This window comes from Nicotiana tomentosiformis, chromosome 1 (assembly GCF_000390325.3).
Source record: "Nicotiana tomentosiformis chromosome 1, ASM39032v3, whole genome shotgun sequence".
In the NCBI taxonomy this organism is placed as follows: Eukaryota; Viridiplantae; Streptophyta; class Magnoliopsida; order Solanales; family Solanaceae; genus Nicotiana; species Nicotiana tomentosiformis.
Genome location: NC_090812.1, coordinates 29,255,419 through 29,274,218, shown reverse-complemented (window position 1 = coordinate 29,274,218; position 18,800 = coordinate 29,255,419). Strand labels below are relative to the sequence as shown.

Here is an 18,800-nt window from a genome sequence, read left to right as displayed (position 1 = left end):
ACTTTCTTCAAGCCTAAGAGCCTACTTACTTTGGCCACTTGATCTCAGCCATGGGCAAGCCTTTTAATGATGTGGTAAAGATGGGAGAGATGGTAGAAGAGGGACTCAAGTCGAGCAAGATCATGAGCTACTCCACTATAAGAGCAACCACGCAGGCAATCCAGAACGGCACAGGAAGTTTGTTAGGCAAGAAGAAAAAGGATGATGTTGCTATGGACATCTCTGGGCCATGGCGTGGCCCAAGGGGTCCGCCTCACCAATACACTCAACCTCGACCCCAACCCCAAGCCTACACACACACTCCATATATTTTACCCCAACAATATTTCTCACCACAAGATCCTCAATACTCAGTCAGGCCATCCCAATACCATGTTCACCACATACAATCATATGTTCAACCCCCTCCTTACCCGCAATGGCATGTACCAGCTCCACAAAACTCTTATCCACACCAACAACCCTACCGAAACCCTACTGGTCCGAACTTTCGACCCGGGTCGGAGTATAAAAGAGAAAGGCAACAGTGGAAAGAGACCTTCACCCCTCTGGGAGAGTCCTATGCTAGTTTATTTCAAAGGTTGAGGCAATTGGATGTGTTGAGGCCGATTGAGGCAAAGATACCAAATCTACCGCCAAAGAATCTTTATTATTCTCTGAGGTGTGCATATTGTTCTGATGCACCAGGGCATGATATAGAGAAGTGTTGGCATTTTAAAAGAGCAATACAAGGGCTTATTGATGCAAATCAAATTGTAGTACAGATCCCAGATGCACCAAACATCAACCAAAGTCCTTTGCCAGCCCACGCAGAGACACACATGATTGAGATAGTTCGTAAGGATGGGGAGTCCGGGAATTCTTCTGAATCCATCATGATGATTCGTTCTAGTGAAGGTAATTCAGTTAAGGTTCTAGACTCTACAACAGTAATTCCCTCGACAGTTGAAGGGATGGCGGAGAAACTAAGCATGCTCAACGTAAAGCCACCTGTGTTGGTCGTGAAAGGGCCTTCGAAGGATATTGGGGCAAGTCGGGATAAGCCGAAAGTGGTCATGCCAGGGAATCCAAGCAAGCCTGTCATAGTCGTGAAAGGGGCTCCTATTACCCCTGTTGTTATTAAGCCAGTGACCCAATTTCCAGTGGTCGATACAAAGTCTATTCCATGGAATTACAAACAAGTGATAGTGACATATAAAGGGAAATAAGTGGAGGAAGAAGTCAATGAAACTGAAGGACTGACTCGTTCTAGGAGGTGTTTTACCATGGAAGAATTGAGGAAGGCCAAGCATTTCAAAGATAGTCAAATGCCAGTAAAGAAGACGATCACTGAAGAAGAGGTTGAAGAGTTCCTAAAAAAGATGAAAGTTCAAGACTATTCCATTGTGGAGCATTTAAGGAAAACACCAGCTCAGATCTCTCTTTTATCTTTACTAATACATTCAGATGACCACTGCAAAGCCCTGATGAAGATTTTGAATGAGGCACATGTTCCTGATAAGATCACAGTGAATCACTTGGAAAAGATTGCTAACAAGATCTTCAAAGCAAATAGGATCACCTTCTCAAATGATGAACTTCCTATGGAGGATACAAAACACAAACCGAGCTCTTTATCTCACTGTCAAGTGCGAGGAGTCTGTTGTCTCGAGGGTACTGGTTGATAACGACTCTAGTGAAAATATTTGCCCTTTGTCTACTTTACAAAAGTTGAAAATAAGTACTGAAAGAATCCATATGAATAGTGTATGTGTTCGAGGCTTTGATGGGGGAGGGAAAGATTCTGTCGGTGATATAATGCTTGAATTGTCGATAGGTCCAGTCAAGTTCACTATGGAATTTGAAGTGTTAGATGTGGTTGTCTCCTACAATCTGTTATTGGACAGGCCTTGGATACATGCGGCTAAGGCAGTCCCATCTTCTCTGCATCAAATAGTAAAATTCGAATGGGACATGCAGGAAATAGTTGTGCACTGTGATGAGGACATATATTCTTATAATGACCCGTCTGTTCCATTTACTGAAGTTAAAGATGATAAAGGGCTTTGGGTCTACCAAGCTTTCAAAACCGTGTCTGTTGAGAAGATTCCCGAGGGAGAATGCATTCCAGGATCGAAGCTATCCTCCGCGTCTGTCATGGTAGCAAATGAAATATTGAAGAATGGTTTTGTGTTGGGTAAAGGTCTAGGTTCATCTCTACAAGGTATTGTGCATCCTGTGTGCCCACGTGAAAATCTTGGTACATTTGGTTTGGGATTCATGCCCACAAAGAAGGACGTGAAAAGGGCTAAACATTTAAGACAGAAGGTATGGTCACTCCCCAAGCCTGTTCCATTCATTTACAAGTCTTTTGTCAAGCGAGGGGCCGCAAAACGTCCAATATCATCAGTCCCGAAACTTGTGGTCGATGTTGATGAGGAGCTGATCAAGAGGTTCCAGAATCTATTTGATGAGGTTAACATGGTGAAACTTGGGGAAGGTTTTAGTAACGCGGATGTGCATCTCGTTGGGCCAAATGTGAAGCTTAGCAATTGGGAAGCTACTCCTCTCCCCAACCGGAAGGAATTTTGGTAGTTTGTTTTGTTTTCCTTTATGTTATCTGGGTTATTCCAGGGTTGTAATCCAGATTTTTATTTTAGCTTGTTTTGATGTTCAAACCCTTCTATCCTTTTATTTTCAATGAAATGTAATTTCCCGTTTTCTATTATTCATAATAGTGTTTCATTTTATTTTTCTTTTGTATAGTTCTTTTTAAGCTAGTTCTAATGACATGACATGCATGAAAAATTTTCAGCCAAGTCTTAAAAGCCAGTCTAATATTGAAATAATGATCCAAGAAGTAGAATATGATGAAGAAGCAACATTCGAGGATATAAGTAAAGAACTAAAGCACTTTGACGAAAAACCAAAGCCTAATTTGCATGAAACTGAAGCAATCAATTTAGGAGATCAGGATAATGTCAGGGAAACCAAGAGAAGTGTGCATCTGTAACCGTAAGTCAAGGAAGAAATAATCAAAGCACTGTTGAGTACAAAGATGCCTTTTCATGGTCGTATGACGATATGCCGGGCTTGAGTACTGATTTGGTAGTTCAAGACTGACATGAGTGTGTAGATCAAGACTGATATGAGTGTGTAGATCAAAGAAGAAATCACAAAGTAGCTTGATGCAAAGGTCATTCGGGTCACTCGATATCCCACTTGGTTAGCTAATATTGTGCCAGTACCAAAAAAGGATGGTAAGACCAGGGTATGTGTTGATTATCGTGATCTTAACAAAGCTAGCGTAAAGGATGATTTTCCATTGCCGAACATCCACATTCTGATTGATAATTGTGTCAAGCATGAGATTGGGTCTTTTGTGGATTGCTATGCGGGATATCACTAAATGCTGATAGATCAGGAAGATGCAGAAAAGACAACGTTCATCACACCATGGGGAACATATTGCTACCAGGTAATGCCATTTGGTTTGAAGAATGCTGGGGCAACTTATATGAGGGCGATGACTACTATATTTCATGACATGATACACAGGGAGATTGAGGTTTATGTAGATGATGTGATCATAAAGTCAAAGAAGCAGTCCGACCATGTCAGGGATTTGAGAAAGTTTTTTCAAAGGCTCCGCAGGTATAACCTCAAGCTCAATCCAGAAAAATGTGCACTTGATGTCCCGTCCGGGAAACTGTTGGGATTCATGGTTAGTCGACGCGGTATAGAGTTAGATCCGTCAAAGATCAAAGCCATCTAAGAGTTACCACTACTCAAGAATAAAACTGAGGTGATGAGATTGCTCGGAAGGTTAAATTATATCAGCAGGTTTATTGCTCAACTCACACCGACCTATGAGCCCATTTTTAACTGGCTGAAGAAGAATGTTGCGGTCAAGTGGACTGACGAGTGTCAGGAAGCATTCGATAAGATTAAGAGATACTTGTCAAACCCACCTGTGTTGGTCCCGCCAGAGCCTGGGAGACCGTTAATTCTCTATCTGACAGTCTTGGATAATTCTTTTGGTTGTGTACTGGGTCAACACGACATCACAGGCAAGAAAGAGCAAGCCATTTATTATCTTAGCAAGAAGTTCACTCCTTATGAGGTTAATTATACTCTTCTTGAGAGGACATGTTGCGCCCTGACTTGGGTGGCACAAAAGTTGAAGCATTATCTTTCGTCCTACACTACTTACCTCATTTCTCGCATGGATCCTCTAAAGTATATCTTTCAGAAACCTATGCCCACAGGAAGACTTGCAAAGTGGCAGATGTTGCTCATAGAGTTTGATATTATCTATGTGACCCTGACCGCGATGAAAGCCCAAGCCTTGGCCGACCACTTGGCCGAGAACCCGGTGGATGAAGAATATGAGCCATTGAGGACTTATTTTCTTGATAAAGAAGTGCTATATGTTGACGAAGTTGATCATAATGAAAATCGAGGTTGGAAACTCTTCTTTGATGGAGCTTCTAACATTAATGGTGTCGGAATAGGGGCTGTACTCATTTCCGAAACAGGGCAACACTATCCTGTAACAGTCTAACTTTGATTTTATTGCACCAATAACATGGCTGAGTATGAAGCATGCATTCTAGGTTTGAGGTTAGCTGTAGACACGGGAGTCCAGGAAATACTGGTTTTGGGAGATTTAGATTTTTTATTTCACCAGATTCGGGAGAATGGGAAACTCGAGACCTAAAGCTCATACCATATCGACAGTGTCTGCATGATCTTTGTCAATGATTAAAGTCAGTAGAATTTAGTCATATTCCCAGGATTCATAATGGGATTGACGATGCCCTGGCTACTCTGGCTTCAATGCTACATCATCCGGATAAGGCTTATGTTGACCCCGTGCATATCCAAATGCATGATCAGCATGCCTATTGTAATATGGTTGAAGAGGAACTTGATGGTAAACCTTGGTTCAATGATATCAAAGAATGCTTCAAGTCTGGGATATATCCGATACATGTCACAGGTGATCAAAAGAGAACTATTCGACGTCTGGCTAGTGGTTTTTTCTTAAGTGGAGGAATCTTGTACAAGAGGACTCCAAACCTAGGATTACTTAGGTGCGTAGATTCTAAGGAAGCTTCAAATGTTATGACTAAAGTACATTCTGGAGTTTGTAGGCCTCATATGAACGGGTATGTCTTGGAAAAAAAGATAGTTCGAGCAGATTATTATTGGCTCACCATGGAACGAGATTGCATCAGCTTTGTTCGCAAGTGTCATCAATGCCAGGTGCATGGTGATTTGATTCATTCTCCACCATTAAAGTTACACACAATGTCTGCACCTTGGCCTTTCGTTGCCTGGGACATGGATGTTATCGGACCAATTGAGCCGGTGGCGTCAAATGGACATAGGTTTATTTTGGTGGCCATTGATTACTTTTGTTACACCCTATATTTTCGTACGTAAAAATGCATCGTAAGCAAACTAATGTAGGACCAAAAATGAGATAATATTTAAAAGTATATAAAGTAATTTAATCATGTTACCTCTGAGGTTACAAATATTGAAGATCATGAACAATAAGTACAAAGAGGGTTGGACGGTTCAGAAGCTAAAGCAATTGAAGAAAATAATATTTCGTCGAAAGTCGACAAGTTAGAAATGTTATAACATATACCTTTGGGGTGAGACTAGGGTGCTTAACATGATAAGGAGATTATGTTATAATTTATATTAGTCATATGACATCCGTGTGTTATGTTTTGAAGTCAAGCGAGTTGTGGAACAAAAGTCGATGAAAGTAATCACAAGTTACATTCATAAGTTTTACTGAAACTTTGGGTCAAATGTAACTGCGATTTTCTCCCAATATACTTAGAGTTATGGGGTGTTCTACGTAAAATTAAAGATCTATGAGTTTATTTTCCAACGCATTAAACCGTTTGTCAATACGACATTGGAGTAGAGAGATATGGGCATTTGTGCGATACTGCGCAAGCTGCTAGGTGACAAGTAGGTGTGTCACCTACTTGCTTAAATGAGAGCCCAAAAAATGGGCCATTTCGGGTCGTCCAAAGAGGCCTTTTAAAGACCTATTTTCTTCATATATTAGACTTAAAATAGAGCATAATAACCAGACATAAGCTCTGCAAAAAAAAAAATCCTCCCAAAAATTTTCCACAAACCCTAATTGATTTTCTCTCCCTTTCAAGTTCTAATTGGAGGTAAAACCTAGAGTTTGAAGAACCAAGATAGGAGCTGAGTTATCCAACAAATAAGGTGAGTTTACTGCTCTCTTTCATCCAATTTTTCTTCTGTAAATTCATGGTAAGTCGTTCTATACTTGTAAGAACTCACGGGACGGTGATCGGAAGCCGTGAGTTCGAGTTATTCACTTGTAGCGGACTGTTTTGTGGACTGTTTTGTGTTGCTGTTGGGCTGCGTGTTTTACTACTGTTTTGTGGAGTTTTGGAGGAGGAAGGGGGTTTATAAACACCATATAAATGTAGGGTGGTTGGCTGGTCGTTCGTCATAATATTTTCGGGTCGTTTGACACTACTACGGTGGTCGTTTTGTGTATGAAGAGATTGGGGTGTGTTGGGCTGTTTTGTAGTATTTGATGGTGTATATAGGGCTGGAAAATGATATATATATGTTGTTATTGTTCTGTTCTTGTATTGTTGGTGTTATCTTGAATTTGGAGGAAGTAAGGATTATAGGGGAGATGCTGCCCGTTTTAATACAAAATAAGTTTGTCGTTCGTTGTGCGATAGTTGTACCTTTCGTAACTTAACGATAGTATTATTATCATTCTTGTAGATTAAGGTGCGAAGAGGTGAGTTCAACTTGGTGATTGGAAAGATTGTGATAAGGTATGTTAAGGCTAAGCCTTCCTTCATTTTGGCATGATCTCGTAGCTACATGTGTTAGTAATGAGACAAAAAGAGAAGTTCATATTCATGAATTTATTCACACTATTCTAGTCTCATAAGTTACAATATTATTCCTTATCGAGACTCTATATTCAATTTAGTATTGTCTTCTTCCAGCCAAGAGAGCAGCAAGCCTATATATACAGTATTACAGTATTTTCATTACCATCGAGCTATAATCAATGGGCAGGCCCGTATTGGGCAACCTTTGATCAGATGGAAAGTTATATACCGAGCCTACTGTGGCCGAGCGCCTATGAGCGAGCCCAGCATGGTCGAGATACATAGCCTAGTATGGCCGAGCGCCTATGAGCGAGCCTACTACGGCAGAGCAGTTATATATACCGAGCCTTATAAGGCCGTACAATTATTTTACTTACTATATTGAAGGAGTTGAGTCAGTATCAATAGGTAAGTATATCTCCAGATCATCTTTGACTCCCAATTATTTTCAGTTATTATATTATCAGTTCAGTTTCAACTTTCAGTTATGTTATCGCCTTATATACTCGGTACATTATTTTGTACTGACGTCCCTTTTCTAGGGACGCTGCATTTCATGCATGCAGGTTCAGATAGATAGACGGGTATACCTCCTCAGTAGGTGTTTCTAGAGTTCAGCCTGATCGGTAAGCTCCACATCCTTCGGAGTTATCGGGTCTAGGTTTTCGTGTACATCTTCTGTGTGTATGTATATATATTATGGGTAGGTCGGGGCCCTGTTCCGATCACAATATATCTATCAGTAGAGGCTTGTAGACATATCCTGTTGGTTAGTGCAGTATGTTGGGTTTGTAGGCCTGGTATGTATAATTTGGTGGTTTGTTAGCTGTAGTAGCTATGACGGCCTTTTCGGCCTAGCTTTATATTGATGTTTAGTTAGCGCTAGTTTCCATTCAGTTTTATATTTTGCTTCGCAAATTGTCTTGCAAGGTGGCCCCATGGCCAAAGTATGACATTATATGTTCAGAGTCCCTTAGTCGCAATTTGGTATGCCAGGTTAGGTGAGGCACCGGGTTCTTGTCTCACTCCTAGGTTCGGGGCGTGACAAACTTGGTATCAGAGCAGTTCTGTCCTAGGGAGTCTACAAGCTGTGTCTAGTAGGGTCTTGTTTATAGATGTGTTGTGCACCACATTATATAAGCAGGGAACTACAGGGCATTTAGGAGTTGGTTACCCTTCTTTGAAATCTAAATCGTGCCATAGAACTGAGTTATAGGAAATTTGAATTAAACTTATGTGTTGGTATTTGCATGCACTGATGACGGTGACTAGGAAGCCTACGGCTAGCTAGAGGAGAGATACAGCAGCAGGTGAGGGGACCAGCAGGGTACCCCCAGTAGATCGGGCCCAGTCTGAGGCTCAAGGCGAGACCCCTACTCAGCCATTACCGGCTCCTCCACCAACTACGGAGATTCCTAGGGAAACCGCACATCCAGTTCCCCCTCCACTTCTATCAGATCAGGACTTGAGAAGTGCGGTGCATTTGTTGACACAGTTGGTAGCTACCCAGCAACAGGCTAGGGCATCAGCTAGTGCAGGAACTTCTGAGGGGTCTGGGAGTTCAAGGGTTCGAGAGTTTATTGCTTTGAGTCCCCCAGAGTTCACAGGGATAGATCAGAGGGAGGACCTGCAGGATTTCATAGATCAGCTTCACAGGATCTTTCGTGTTATGCATGCCACGGAGAAAGAGGCAGTTGAGCTAGCAGCTTTTCGACTCCGAGATATAGCCATCCTTTGGTACGAGGGATAGGAGAGGTCCAGGGGACGTGATGCACCTCCAGCTATTTGGGAGAATTTTTCAGATGCCTTCCTTGAACAGTACTTACCACGGGAGATCCGACAGTCTCGAGTCGATCCGTTTCTAGCCCTCAAGTAGGGTAATATGAGTGTTCGAGTGTATAGTCTCCGTTTTGACTCATTGGCCAGATATGCACCATCCATAGTTGCTACTATGCGGGACAGGATTCACAGGTTTATAGCAGGGTTAGCCCCAGAGTTAACTGAGGCATGTGCCACCGCTGCATTGCAGGATAGTATGGATATCTCCCGGATTCAGGCATTCGCCCAGAATATAGAAAGGGGTAGGCATCGGCAGCAGGGTACAGAGAGGGCTGAGCAAGGGCAACGTAAGAGGATGAGATTTCCTAGGTCTCAGGAGCAATCTCAGGGTAGTTATAGGACCCAGTAGTTCGGACGGCCACCTAGGCCTCCGCCACCTCAGTTACAGGGTTACAGGTATGGCCGCTATACTCAGTAAGGACCAGGTGAGAGCTCACGGGCATCGGGTTTGCAGCGACAGCGAGGTTCTGCGCAGACATGGTCATTTCCTCCACGGTGTGACATATGTGGTAGAGGACACTTGGGCCAATGCCGAGCAGGTTCTGATGCTTGTTATACATGTGGGCGTCCGGGGCATATGATGCGAGATTGCCCAAATAGAGATTCTGGGGGAATGGCACAACCAGCGAGTTCAGTAACAGGATCATATATGTCCGTGCATCCTTCAGGGCGCGAGTCTCAGTCTTCGGCTGGTAGAGGTCGAGGAAGAGGTAGAGGTTCCAGTTCAGGTGGTAATCAGAACCGTATCTATGCTTTAGCGGGTCGACAGGACCAGGAGTCTTCACCAGACGTTGTGATAGGTATATTAACCATTTGCTCTCACGGTGCTTATGCTTTGATAGACCCAGGATCTACTTTATCGTATATTACCCCATTTGTCGGGAGGAAGTTTGGTATAGTACCTGAAATACTAAGTGATCCTTTTGCGGTATCTACACTGGTCGAAGAATCAATTATTGCTAGACGGGTTTACCGAGGTTGTACGGTGACAATTTGTAGTCGTCAAACCTCAGCTGACCTAGTTGAGCTAGAGATGATGGATTTTGATGCTATCATGGGCATGGACTGGTTGGCAGCTTGCTATGCCACAGTTGATTGCCGAGCAAAGGCAGTCAGATTTCATTTTTCGGGTGAGCCAGCCCTTGAATGGGTAGGTAATACACCAACACCAAGAGGTAGGTTTATTTCCTATCTGAAGGTGAGGAAAATGATCGCAAAAGGGTGCATTTATCATATTGTGCGAGTTAGAGATGCAGATGCTGAGATACCTACACTTCAGTCTATTCCCGTAGTCAAAGAGTATGCAGATGTGTTTCCAGATGAGCTTCCAGGTATTCCTCCAGAGCGAGAGATTGATTTTAGCATCGATTTGCTTCCAGGAACTCAACCAATATCCGTCCCTCCGTATAGAATGGCACCTGGCGAATTGAAGGAGTTGAAGGAGCAGTTAAAAGATTTGCTGGAGAAAGGTTACATCAGGCCCAGTACCTCACCTTGGGGTGCACCAGTACTATTTGTGCGGAAGAAAGACGGCTCGCTGAGGATGTGTATCGATTATAGGCAGCTGAACAAGGTAACTATTAAGAATAAGTATCCACTTCCAAGGATCGATGACTTGTTTGATCAGTTGCAGGGGGCTAGATGCTTTTCAAAGATAGATTTGAGGTCGGGGTACCACCAGGTCAGAGTTCGGGAAAAAGATATTCCGAAGACAGCCTTCAGGACCCGATATGGCCACTTCGAGTTCCTTGTCATGTCCTTTGGGTTGACTAATGCACCCGTTGTATTTATGGACTTGATGAATAGCCTATTCCGGCCATTTTTAGATCTGTTCGTGATAGTATTTATTGATGATATTCTGGTTTATTCCCGTTCAGAGGATGAGCATGCGGACCACCTGCGAGCGGTACTCCAAACCCTCCTTGATCGTAAGTTGTATGCTAAGTTTTCTAAATGTGAGTTCTGGTTGAAGTCTGTAGCATTCTTGGGGCATATTGTATCAGATGAAGGGATAAAGGTGGACACTCAGAAGATTGAGGCCGTGAAATCTTGGCCTAGACCTACCACTCCGACAGAGGTTCGTAGCTTTCTAGGCTTAGCAGGATACTATCGGAGGTTCGTAGAGGGTTTTTCTTCCCTTTCGGCACCATTGATGAAGTTGACACAGAAAGAAACTAAGTTTCAATGGACAGAGGCTCTTGCGAGCGGAGTTTCCAAGAGCTTAAGAATAGGTTGACCTCAGCGCCAGTTCTAACACTTCCAGAGGGTCCAGAGGGTTATGTCGTGTATTGTGATGCCTCAGGTGTTGGGTTAGGATGTGTCCTGATGCAACATGGGAAGGTAATTGCTTATGCTTCAAGGCAGTTAAGGAAGCACGAGAAGAATTATCCAACCCACGATCTCGAGTTAGCTGCGGTTGTCCATGCACTTAAGATATGGCGGCATTATTTATATGGTGTTCATGTTGATGTATTTACCGATCATAAAAGTCTGCAATATATATTCAAGCAAAAAGAGTTGAATTTGCGACAGAGGTGATGACTTGAGTTATTGAAAGATTATGATGTTAATATTCTCTACCATCCAGGGAAAGCTAATGTTGTAGCAGACGCCTTAAGTCGCCGATCTATGGGTAGCTTAGCACATATAAAGGCCGAGAAAAGACAATTAACTAGAGAGATTCATCAATTGGCTTGTTTGGGGGTTCGGTTAGTAGATTTCGACGATGGTGAAGTTGTACTCCAAAACACTGCAAAATCATCTCTCATAGCTGAAGTCAAGGAAAGGCAGTATGATGACCCAGAGTTGGTCGAGTTGAGAGAGCGAGTTCCGCAGCAGAAGAATCCATTGTTAGAGCTCAAGGGAGATGGAGTTCTCAGATATAGGGGTCGTTTGTGTGTTCCAGATGTAGCAGGGCTACGAGACAGGATTATGTCAGAGGCACATTATTCGTGGTACTCCATTCATCCTGGGTCGACGAAGATGTATCATGACATTAAGGATGTGTACTGGTGGAACGATATGAAGAAGAACATTGCTGAGTTTGTCGCCAAGTGTCCTAGTTGCCAGCAGGTGAAAATAGAGCATCAGAAGCCCAGAGGGCTAATGCAGACTATAGAGATCCCGACATGGAAATGGGAGGCGATAAACATGGACTTTGTTACGGGTTTACCTCGTTCTCATTGTAAGTTCGATTCTATATGGGTGATAGTCGATAGGCTCACTAAATCAGCTCATTTTCTACCTGTCAGATCTACATATACAGCAGAAGATTATGCAAAGTTATATATTAAGGAGATAGTGCGGCTACACGGAGTACCAGTATCTATTATATCTGACCGTGGGGCTCAATTTACAGCACATTTTTGGAGGTCATTTCAGAGAGGTCTAGGGACTCAGGTGAATCTCAACACAGCTTTTCATCCACAGACTGATGGACAAGCCGAGCGCACAATTCAGACGCTCGAGGATATGTTACGAGCATGTGTGTTGGATTTTAAAAGAAGTTGGGATGAACATCTACCTCTTGTCGAGTTAGCATATAATAACAGTTACCACTCCAGTATTCAGATGGCTCCGTACGAGGCTTTGTATGGGCGTAAGTGCAGATCTCCTATAGGGTGGTTTGATGTTGGGGAATCTGGGTTATATGGGCCAGACCTGGTTCAACAGGCCATAGAGAAAGTAAAGCTTATCCGGGAGCGACTGTTGACAGCTCAGAGTCGTCAGAAGTCATATTCTGACGTGCGGCGACGAGACTTAGAGTTCAGGATTAATGACTGGGTATTCTTAAAGGTATCACCTATGAAGGGCGTGATGAGGTTTGGCAAGAAAGGCAAGCTTAGCCCACGGTATATTGGGCCTTATAGGATCATTCGGAGAGTGGGCCAAGTAGCTTATGAGTTAGAGTTGCCCTCAGAATTGGAGTCTGTCCATCCGATTTTTCACGTATCTATGCTACGGAAGTGCATTGGCGATCCTACCTGAGTGGTGCCCACGGATGATGTACAGATTATAGAGGACTTGTCATACGAGGAAATTCCAGTTGCCATCCTAGGCCGACAAATCCACAATCTACGAAATAAGGAGGTAGCTTCCGTAAAGGTTTTATGGAGGAGCAAGAATGTAGAAGAGATGACGTGGGAATCAGAGGAAGAAATGAAGTCTAACTACCCCCACCTATTTCAAACTGAAGATATGGCTCGAGATGGGATGCTACAACACAGCTCTATTCAGGCTAGCAGGTCATCAGGTAAGCTTTTATTTTTCACTTTTAGTATTTATGATTTACGGTTGGTGAGGCAAAGTGTTGCTATTTATAAACATTGGCCATGTGTGGCATGCATAGTATGTTTTCTGGCTACGTGCAAGTTGGTTTTAACCTAGTGTACGAAGGATACTCTTGCAAAAGTTTCCAAAGTCTCTAAGAGTAAACATTCGAGGACGAATGTTCCCAAGGGGGGAATGACGTTACACCCTATATTTTCGTACGTAAAAATGCATCGTAAGCAAACTAATGTAGGACCAAAAATGAGATAATATTTAAAAGTATATAAAGTAATTTAATCATGTTACCTCTGAGGTTACAAATATTGAAGATCATGAACAACAAGTACAAAGAGGGTTGGACGGTTCAGAAGCTAAAGCAATTGAAGAAAATAATGTTTCGTCGAAAGTCGACAAGTTGGGAATGTTATAACATATACCTTTGGGGTGAGACTAGGGTGCTTAACATGATAAGGAGATTATGTTATGATTTATATTAGTCGTATGACATCCGTGTGTTATGTTTTGAAGTCAAGCGAGTTGTGGAACAAAAGTCGATGAAAGTCATCACAAGTTACATTCATAAGTTTTACTGAAACTTTGGGTCAAATGTAACTGCGATTTTCTCCCAATATACTTAGAGTTATTGGGTGTTCCACCCATAAAATTAAAGATCTATGAGTCTATTTTCCAACGCATTAAACCGTTTGTAAATACAACATTGCAGTAGAAAGATATGGGCATTTGTGCGATACTGTGCAAGCTGCTAGGTGACAAGTAGGTGTGTCACCTACTTGCTTAAATGAGAGCCCAAAAAATGGGCCATTTCGGGTCGTCCAAAGAGGCCTTTTAAAGGCCTATTTTCTTCATATATTAGACTTAAAATAGAGCATAATAACCAGACATAAGCTCTGCAAAAAAAAATCCTCCCAAAAATTTCCCATAAACCCTATTTGATTTTCTCTCCCTTTCAAGTTCTAATTGGAGGTAAAACCTAGAGTTTGAAGAACCAAGATAGGAGCTGAGTTATCCAACAAATAAGGTGAGTTTACTGCTCTCTTTCATCCAATTTTTCTTCTGTAAATTCATGGTAAGTCGTTCTATACTTGTAAGAACTCACGGGATGGTGATCGGAAGCCGTGAGTTCGAGTTATTCACTTGTAGCGGACTATTTTGTGGACTGTTTTGTGTTGCTGTTGGGCTGCGTGTTTTACTACTGTTTTGTGGAGTTTTGGAGGAGGAAGGGGGTTTATAAACACCATATAAATGTAGGGTGGTTGGCTGGTCGTTCGTCATAATATTTTCGGGTCGTTTGACACTACTACGGTGGTCGTTTTGTGTATGAAGAGATTGGGGTGTGTTGGGCTATTTTGTAGTATTTGATGGTGTATATAGGGCTGGAAAATGATGTATATATGTTGTTATTGTTCTGTTCTTGTATTGTTGGTGTTATCTTGAATTTGGAGGAAGTAAGGATTATAGGGGAGATGCTGCCCGTTTTAATACAAAATAAGTTTGTCGTTCGTTGTGCGATAGTTGTACCTTTCGTAACTTAACGATAGTATTATTATCATTCTTGTAGATTAAGGTGCGAAGAGGTGAGTTCAACTTGGTGATTGGAAAGATTGTGATAAGGTATGTTAAGGCTAAGCCTTCCTTCATTTTGGCATGATCTCGTAGCTACATGTGTTAGTAATGAGACAAAAGAGAAGTTCATATTCATGAATTTATTCACACTATTCTAGTCTCATAAGTTACAATATTATTCCTTATCGAGACTCTATATTCAATTTAGTATTGTCTTCTTCCAGCCAAGAGAGCAGCAAGCCTATATATACAGTATTACAGTATTTTCATTACCATCGAGCTATAATCGATGGGCAGGCCCCTATTGGGCAACCTCTGATCAGATGGAAAGTTATATACCGAGCCTACTGTGGCCGAGCGCCTATGAGCGAGCCCAGCATGGTCGAGATACATAGCCTAGTATGGCCGAGCGCCTATGAGCGAGCCTACTATGGCAGAGCAGTTATATATACCGAGCCTTATAAGGCCGTACAATTATTTTACTTACTATATTGAAGGAGTTGAGTCAGTATCAGCAGGTAAGTATATCTCCAGATCATCTTTGACTCCCAATTATTTTTAGTTATTATATTATCAGCTCAGTTTCAACTTTCAGTTATGTTATCGCCTTATATACTCGGTACATTATTTTGTACTGACGTCCCTTTTCTGGGGATGCTGCATTTCATGCATGCAGGTTCAGATAGACAGACGGGTATACCTCCTCAGTAGGTGTTTCCAGAGTTCAGCCTGATCGGTAAGCTCCACATCCTTCGGAGTTATCGGGTCTAGGTTTTCGTGTACATCTTCTGTGTGTATGTATATATATTATGGGTAGGTCGGGGCCCTGTTCCGATCACAATATATCTATCAGTAGAGGCTTGTAGACATATCCTGTTGGTTAGTGCAGTATGTTGGGTTTGTAGGCCTGGTATGTATAATTTGGTGGTTTGTCAGCTGTAGTAGCTATGACGGCCTTTTCGGCCTAGCTTTATATTGATGTTTAGTTAGCGCTAGTTTCCATTCAGTTTTATATTTTGCTTCGCAAATTGTCTTGCAAGGTGGCCCCATGGCCAAAGTATGACATTATATGTTCAGAGTCCCTTAGTCGTAATTTGTTACGCCAGGTTAGGTGAGGCACCGGGTGCTTGTCTCGCTCCTAGGTTCGGGGCGTGACAACTTTGCTAAGTGGGTCGAAGCTGTAACTTTCAAGTCCGTGACCAAGAAGGCAGTGGTAGATTTTGTTCATTCAAATATCATTTGCTGGTTTGGAATTCCGAAGGTAATCATCACAGACAATGCTGCTAATCTCAACAGTCATTTGACGAAAGAGGCATGCGAACAATTCAAGATTATGCATCAGAATTCTACTCCATATCACCCCAAGTCAAATGGATATGTTGAAGTTGCTAACAAAAAACATAAAGAAGATACTTCATAAGATGGTGCAAGGTTCTAGGCAGTGGCATGAAAAGTTGCATTTTGCGTTGTTGGGCTATCGTACTACTGTTCGCACTTCAGTAGGTGCAACTCCTTATTTGTTGGTATATATGGAGCTGAGGCAGTTATACCTGCGGAGGTTGAGATTCCAACCCTTCGGATTATTGCGGAAGCTAAAATTGATGATGATGAGTGGGTCAAAACCCATTTGGAGCAGTTGAATTTAATTGATGAGAAACGATTGGCATCAGTGTGTCATGGTCAATTGTATTAGAAAAGAATGGAAAGAGCATACAAAAAGAAGGTGCGTCCCCGGAAATTTGAAGTGGGCCAGCTAGTATTGAAACGCATCCTTCCACATCAAGCTGAAGCTAAAGGCAAATTCGCCCCAAACTAGCAGGGGCCGTTCACTGTGACAAGAGTGCTTCCCAATGGCGCTTTGTATTTAAGAGACATAGAAGGAAAAGTTGTGGATATGGCTATCAATTCTGATGCAGTCAAAAGATACTATGTATGATTTCTTAGCTCATCTTTAATTGCATGTGTTATACTTGGCATTTCCAAAGTTTGGTATGATGAAGGCGTTTTATTTAGCTACCCACACACTTTTATCCGTTGCTGCCCCTTTTGAGCCTTAATTTATTTTTTTTCATACCCCTCTTTTGGAATCAGAAAATAGAGTTAGAAAATAGAAAAAAGAGAAAAGAAACTATAAAAAAGAAGAAGAGAAAGAACAAAAAAAGAAGAAAAAGAATGAAAAAACAATGAATTGATATTGAAACTACGTTTGACCTGATTCCTTTTAAGGATACGTAGGCATCCTTACTCTGAGGTTCGGTCCCATCAAAATAATAATCTAAAATTCCCCAGACTCAAATAAACTGGGGCAAAAAGTTTTAGTTTTGGTAAAAGATCTTATTCCAAAAGTTGTAATTCTAAACCCTTTCATTTTAAATTATTTTGAGCCTTCATGCCATTCTTTCTTCCTAACCTTGACCAAAAGCCCACATTACGGTCCAAAGAAAGACTTTCCGATCAATCTTTGAGGATGCCAAGTCAAGCATGAGATAGAGGTATTATTTTCTTACATCATGGGTGGCACTTTGTTCATGGAAACAAAAATGAATAAAATGAGAAAGTCTTATTGGTGAAAACTCTCGTGGGCACCGTAAGGCAACAGTGAGTTATGAAATGAACAAATGGGAGAGGTTTGTTGGTGAAAACCCTTCGGGGCACTACAAGTCGAATGAGGTTTATGACTTTACAGAGAAATTTGATCATTAAAAGCCCGGCTTCGAAGTATGAAAGCATGACGCAAATTGAAGTGGGATTGGTTGGATGGATTAGGCTGATCAATTCGAAATGCATGTCATGATCATTGGAGCCAGCAACTTCACTCAGATAAGTCTCTTTTCCCTCTTCTCCAAATAGTCATATTTGTTCAAACCTTTCCTTTTGTCAAAAATCACTTCACTTTGTTCTTTTGGTTCTGTTTCTTTGAGTCTCTTTCAAGTTAGTTTTTGTTAAAAACAAGCAATAAAAGACTTCAAAGTCTATTACCAGCTTTTTGATTGCACAAGGAAAAGTTTGGCCAAGCACATCACTAGTGACATGATTCAGAAGGTGCAATGTGGTATAAATTTGAGTTCAAATGATCAAGTGATTGTTGAATTTTGAGAAACATAAAGTTCAATAGTTGTCAAATTTAAAGTGCAACGCAACAAATGAGTGGTAAGAGATCCAATCACTCAAAGGCTTCTACAGTTAAGGTGTGGTAAAAATCAGACAAGTCATTGTCAGCTCGAAGCAGCCAATCAAATAAAGCATGACAGTGGTAGAAGTGGACACCTTCAACAACGATGCCACAAACTAATCACCATGTTTTCAAACTAACAAGATTTTCTTTGTTTGGAACAGGGGCAAGAAATATTGTTCGTTCTGCAGAGATCCTCCATGAGGAAAGCATGTTTCAAGTAAGTTCATTTTTTTTATTCTTCAGGACCCCCTAGATAATGAGATTAAGTTTCAAGTTTTCAGGACCCTCCTAGATAATGAGATTTAATTTTAAGTTTTCAAGACCCTCCTGGATAATGGGATTTAGTTTTAGGTTTTCAGGACCCTCCTGGATAATAGGATTTAGTTTTAAGTTTTTAGGACTCTCCTGGATAATGGGATTCAGTTTTCAGTTTTCAGGACCCTCCTAGAATATAGGATTTAGTTTTCAGTTTTCAGGACTCTCCTGGATAATGAGATTTAGTTTTAGGTTTTCAGGACCCTCCTGGATAATGTGACTTAATTTTAAATTTTCAGGACCCTCCTGGATAATGGGATTCGAATAACACTCACAAATGTTCCTGGTACAAATTGGGGCAGAAAAATTTCTTTATTTTGTCTGTTTTGTTGTGATTGCAGGCACCCACCTGGAGAATGAGGAAATTTATTTTAAGTTTTAAGTCAGTAGCAGGCGCCCACCTGGAGAACAAGGGAATTCATTAAAGAGTTTATTTCAAGTTTCGGCATTAGTAGCAGGCGCCTACCTGGAGAACGAGGGAATTCATTTCAGAGTTATTTCAAGTTTCAAGTCAGTAGCAGGCGCCCACCTGGAGAAGGAGGGAATTCATTTCAAGTTGCAAGCCAGTAGCAGGTGCCCACCTGGAGAACGAGGGAATTCATTTTAGAGTTAAATTCAAATCAACAGCAGGAACCCGCCTGAAGAATATGGTCAATTCAAGTTAGAAGTAGCAGAAGCTCGCCTCAAGAATGCGAGTCAACAGTTCGAGATGCACAACAAGA

The 18,800-nt window shown here is 41.7% G+C and overlaps 2 protein-coding genes across 2 annotated transcripts; both read left to right on the top strand.

Moving 5' to 3' along the window:
- Window positions 1–1,265: 1,265 nt before the first annotated feature.
- Window positions 1,266–3,754, top strand: LOC138905087 (uncharacterized). Its single transcript, XM_070193592.1, has 5 exons — window positions 1,266–1,628; window positions 1,711–2,570; window positions 2,614–2,617; window positions 2,795–2,978; window positions 3,399–3,754. Exons 1-5 carry the CDS (start codon window positions 1,266–1,268, stop codon window positions 3,752–3,754), a joined length of 1,767 nt encoding a protein of 588 aa, XP_070049693.1.
- An 813-nt stretch (window positions 3,755–4,567) lies between these two features.
- LOC117276473 (uncharacterized) lies at window positions 4,568–18,438 on the top strand. The gene is made up of 4 exons (XM_070193585.1): window positions 4,568–4,636; window positions 4,750–5,247; window positions 17,925–17,980; window positions 18,420–18,438. Exons 1-4 carry the CDS (start codon window positions 4,568–4,570, stop codon window positions 18,436–18,438), a joined length of 642 nt encoding a protein of 213 aa, XP_070049686.1.
- Window positions 18,439–18,800: the final 362 nt, after the last annotated feature.

What these genes read in the sequence shown, in the direction of transcription:
- LOC138905087 (XM_070193592.1), top strand. Translation starts at nt 1,266, where the DNA reads ATGGAAGAATTGAGGAAGGCCAAGCATTTCAAAGATAGTCAAATGCCA. An exon ending in GCTCTTTATCTCACTGTCAA is followed by an intron (nt 1,629 to 1,710) that starts GTGCGAGGAGTC and finishes ACTTTACAAAAG; the next exon opens with TTGAAAATAAGTACTGAAAG. An exon ending in TGTCAGGGAAACCAAGAGAA is followed by an intron (nt 2,979 to 3,398) that starts GTGTGCATCTGT and finishes AAATGCTGATAG; the next exon opens with ATCAGGAAGATGCAGAAAAG.
- LOC117276473 (XM_070193585.1), top strand. Translation starts at nt 4,568, where the DNA reads ATGGCTGAGTATGAAGCATGCATTCTAGGTTTGAGGTTAGCTGTAGAC. An exon ending in CGGGAGTCCAGGAAATACTG is followed by an intron (nt 4,637 to 4,749) that starts GTTTTGGGAGAT and finishes CAATGATTAAAG; the next exon opens with TCAGTAGAATTTAGTCATAT. An exon ending in GCAAGTGTCATCAATGCCAG is followed by an intron (nt 5,248 to 17,924) that starts GTGCATGGTGAT and finishes TGTTTGGAACAG; the next exon opens with GGGCAAGAAATATTGTTCGT.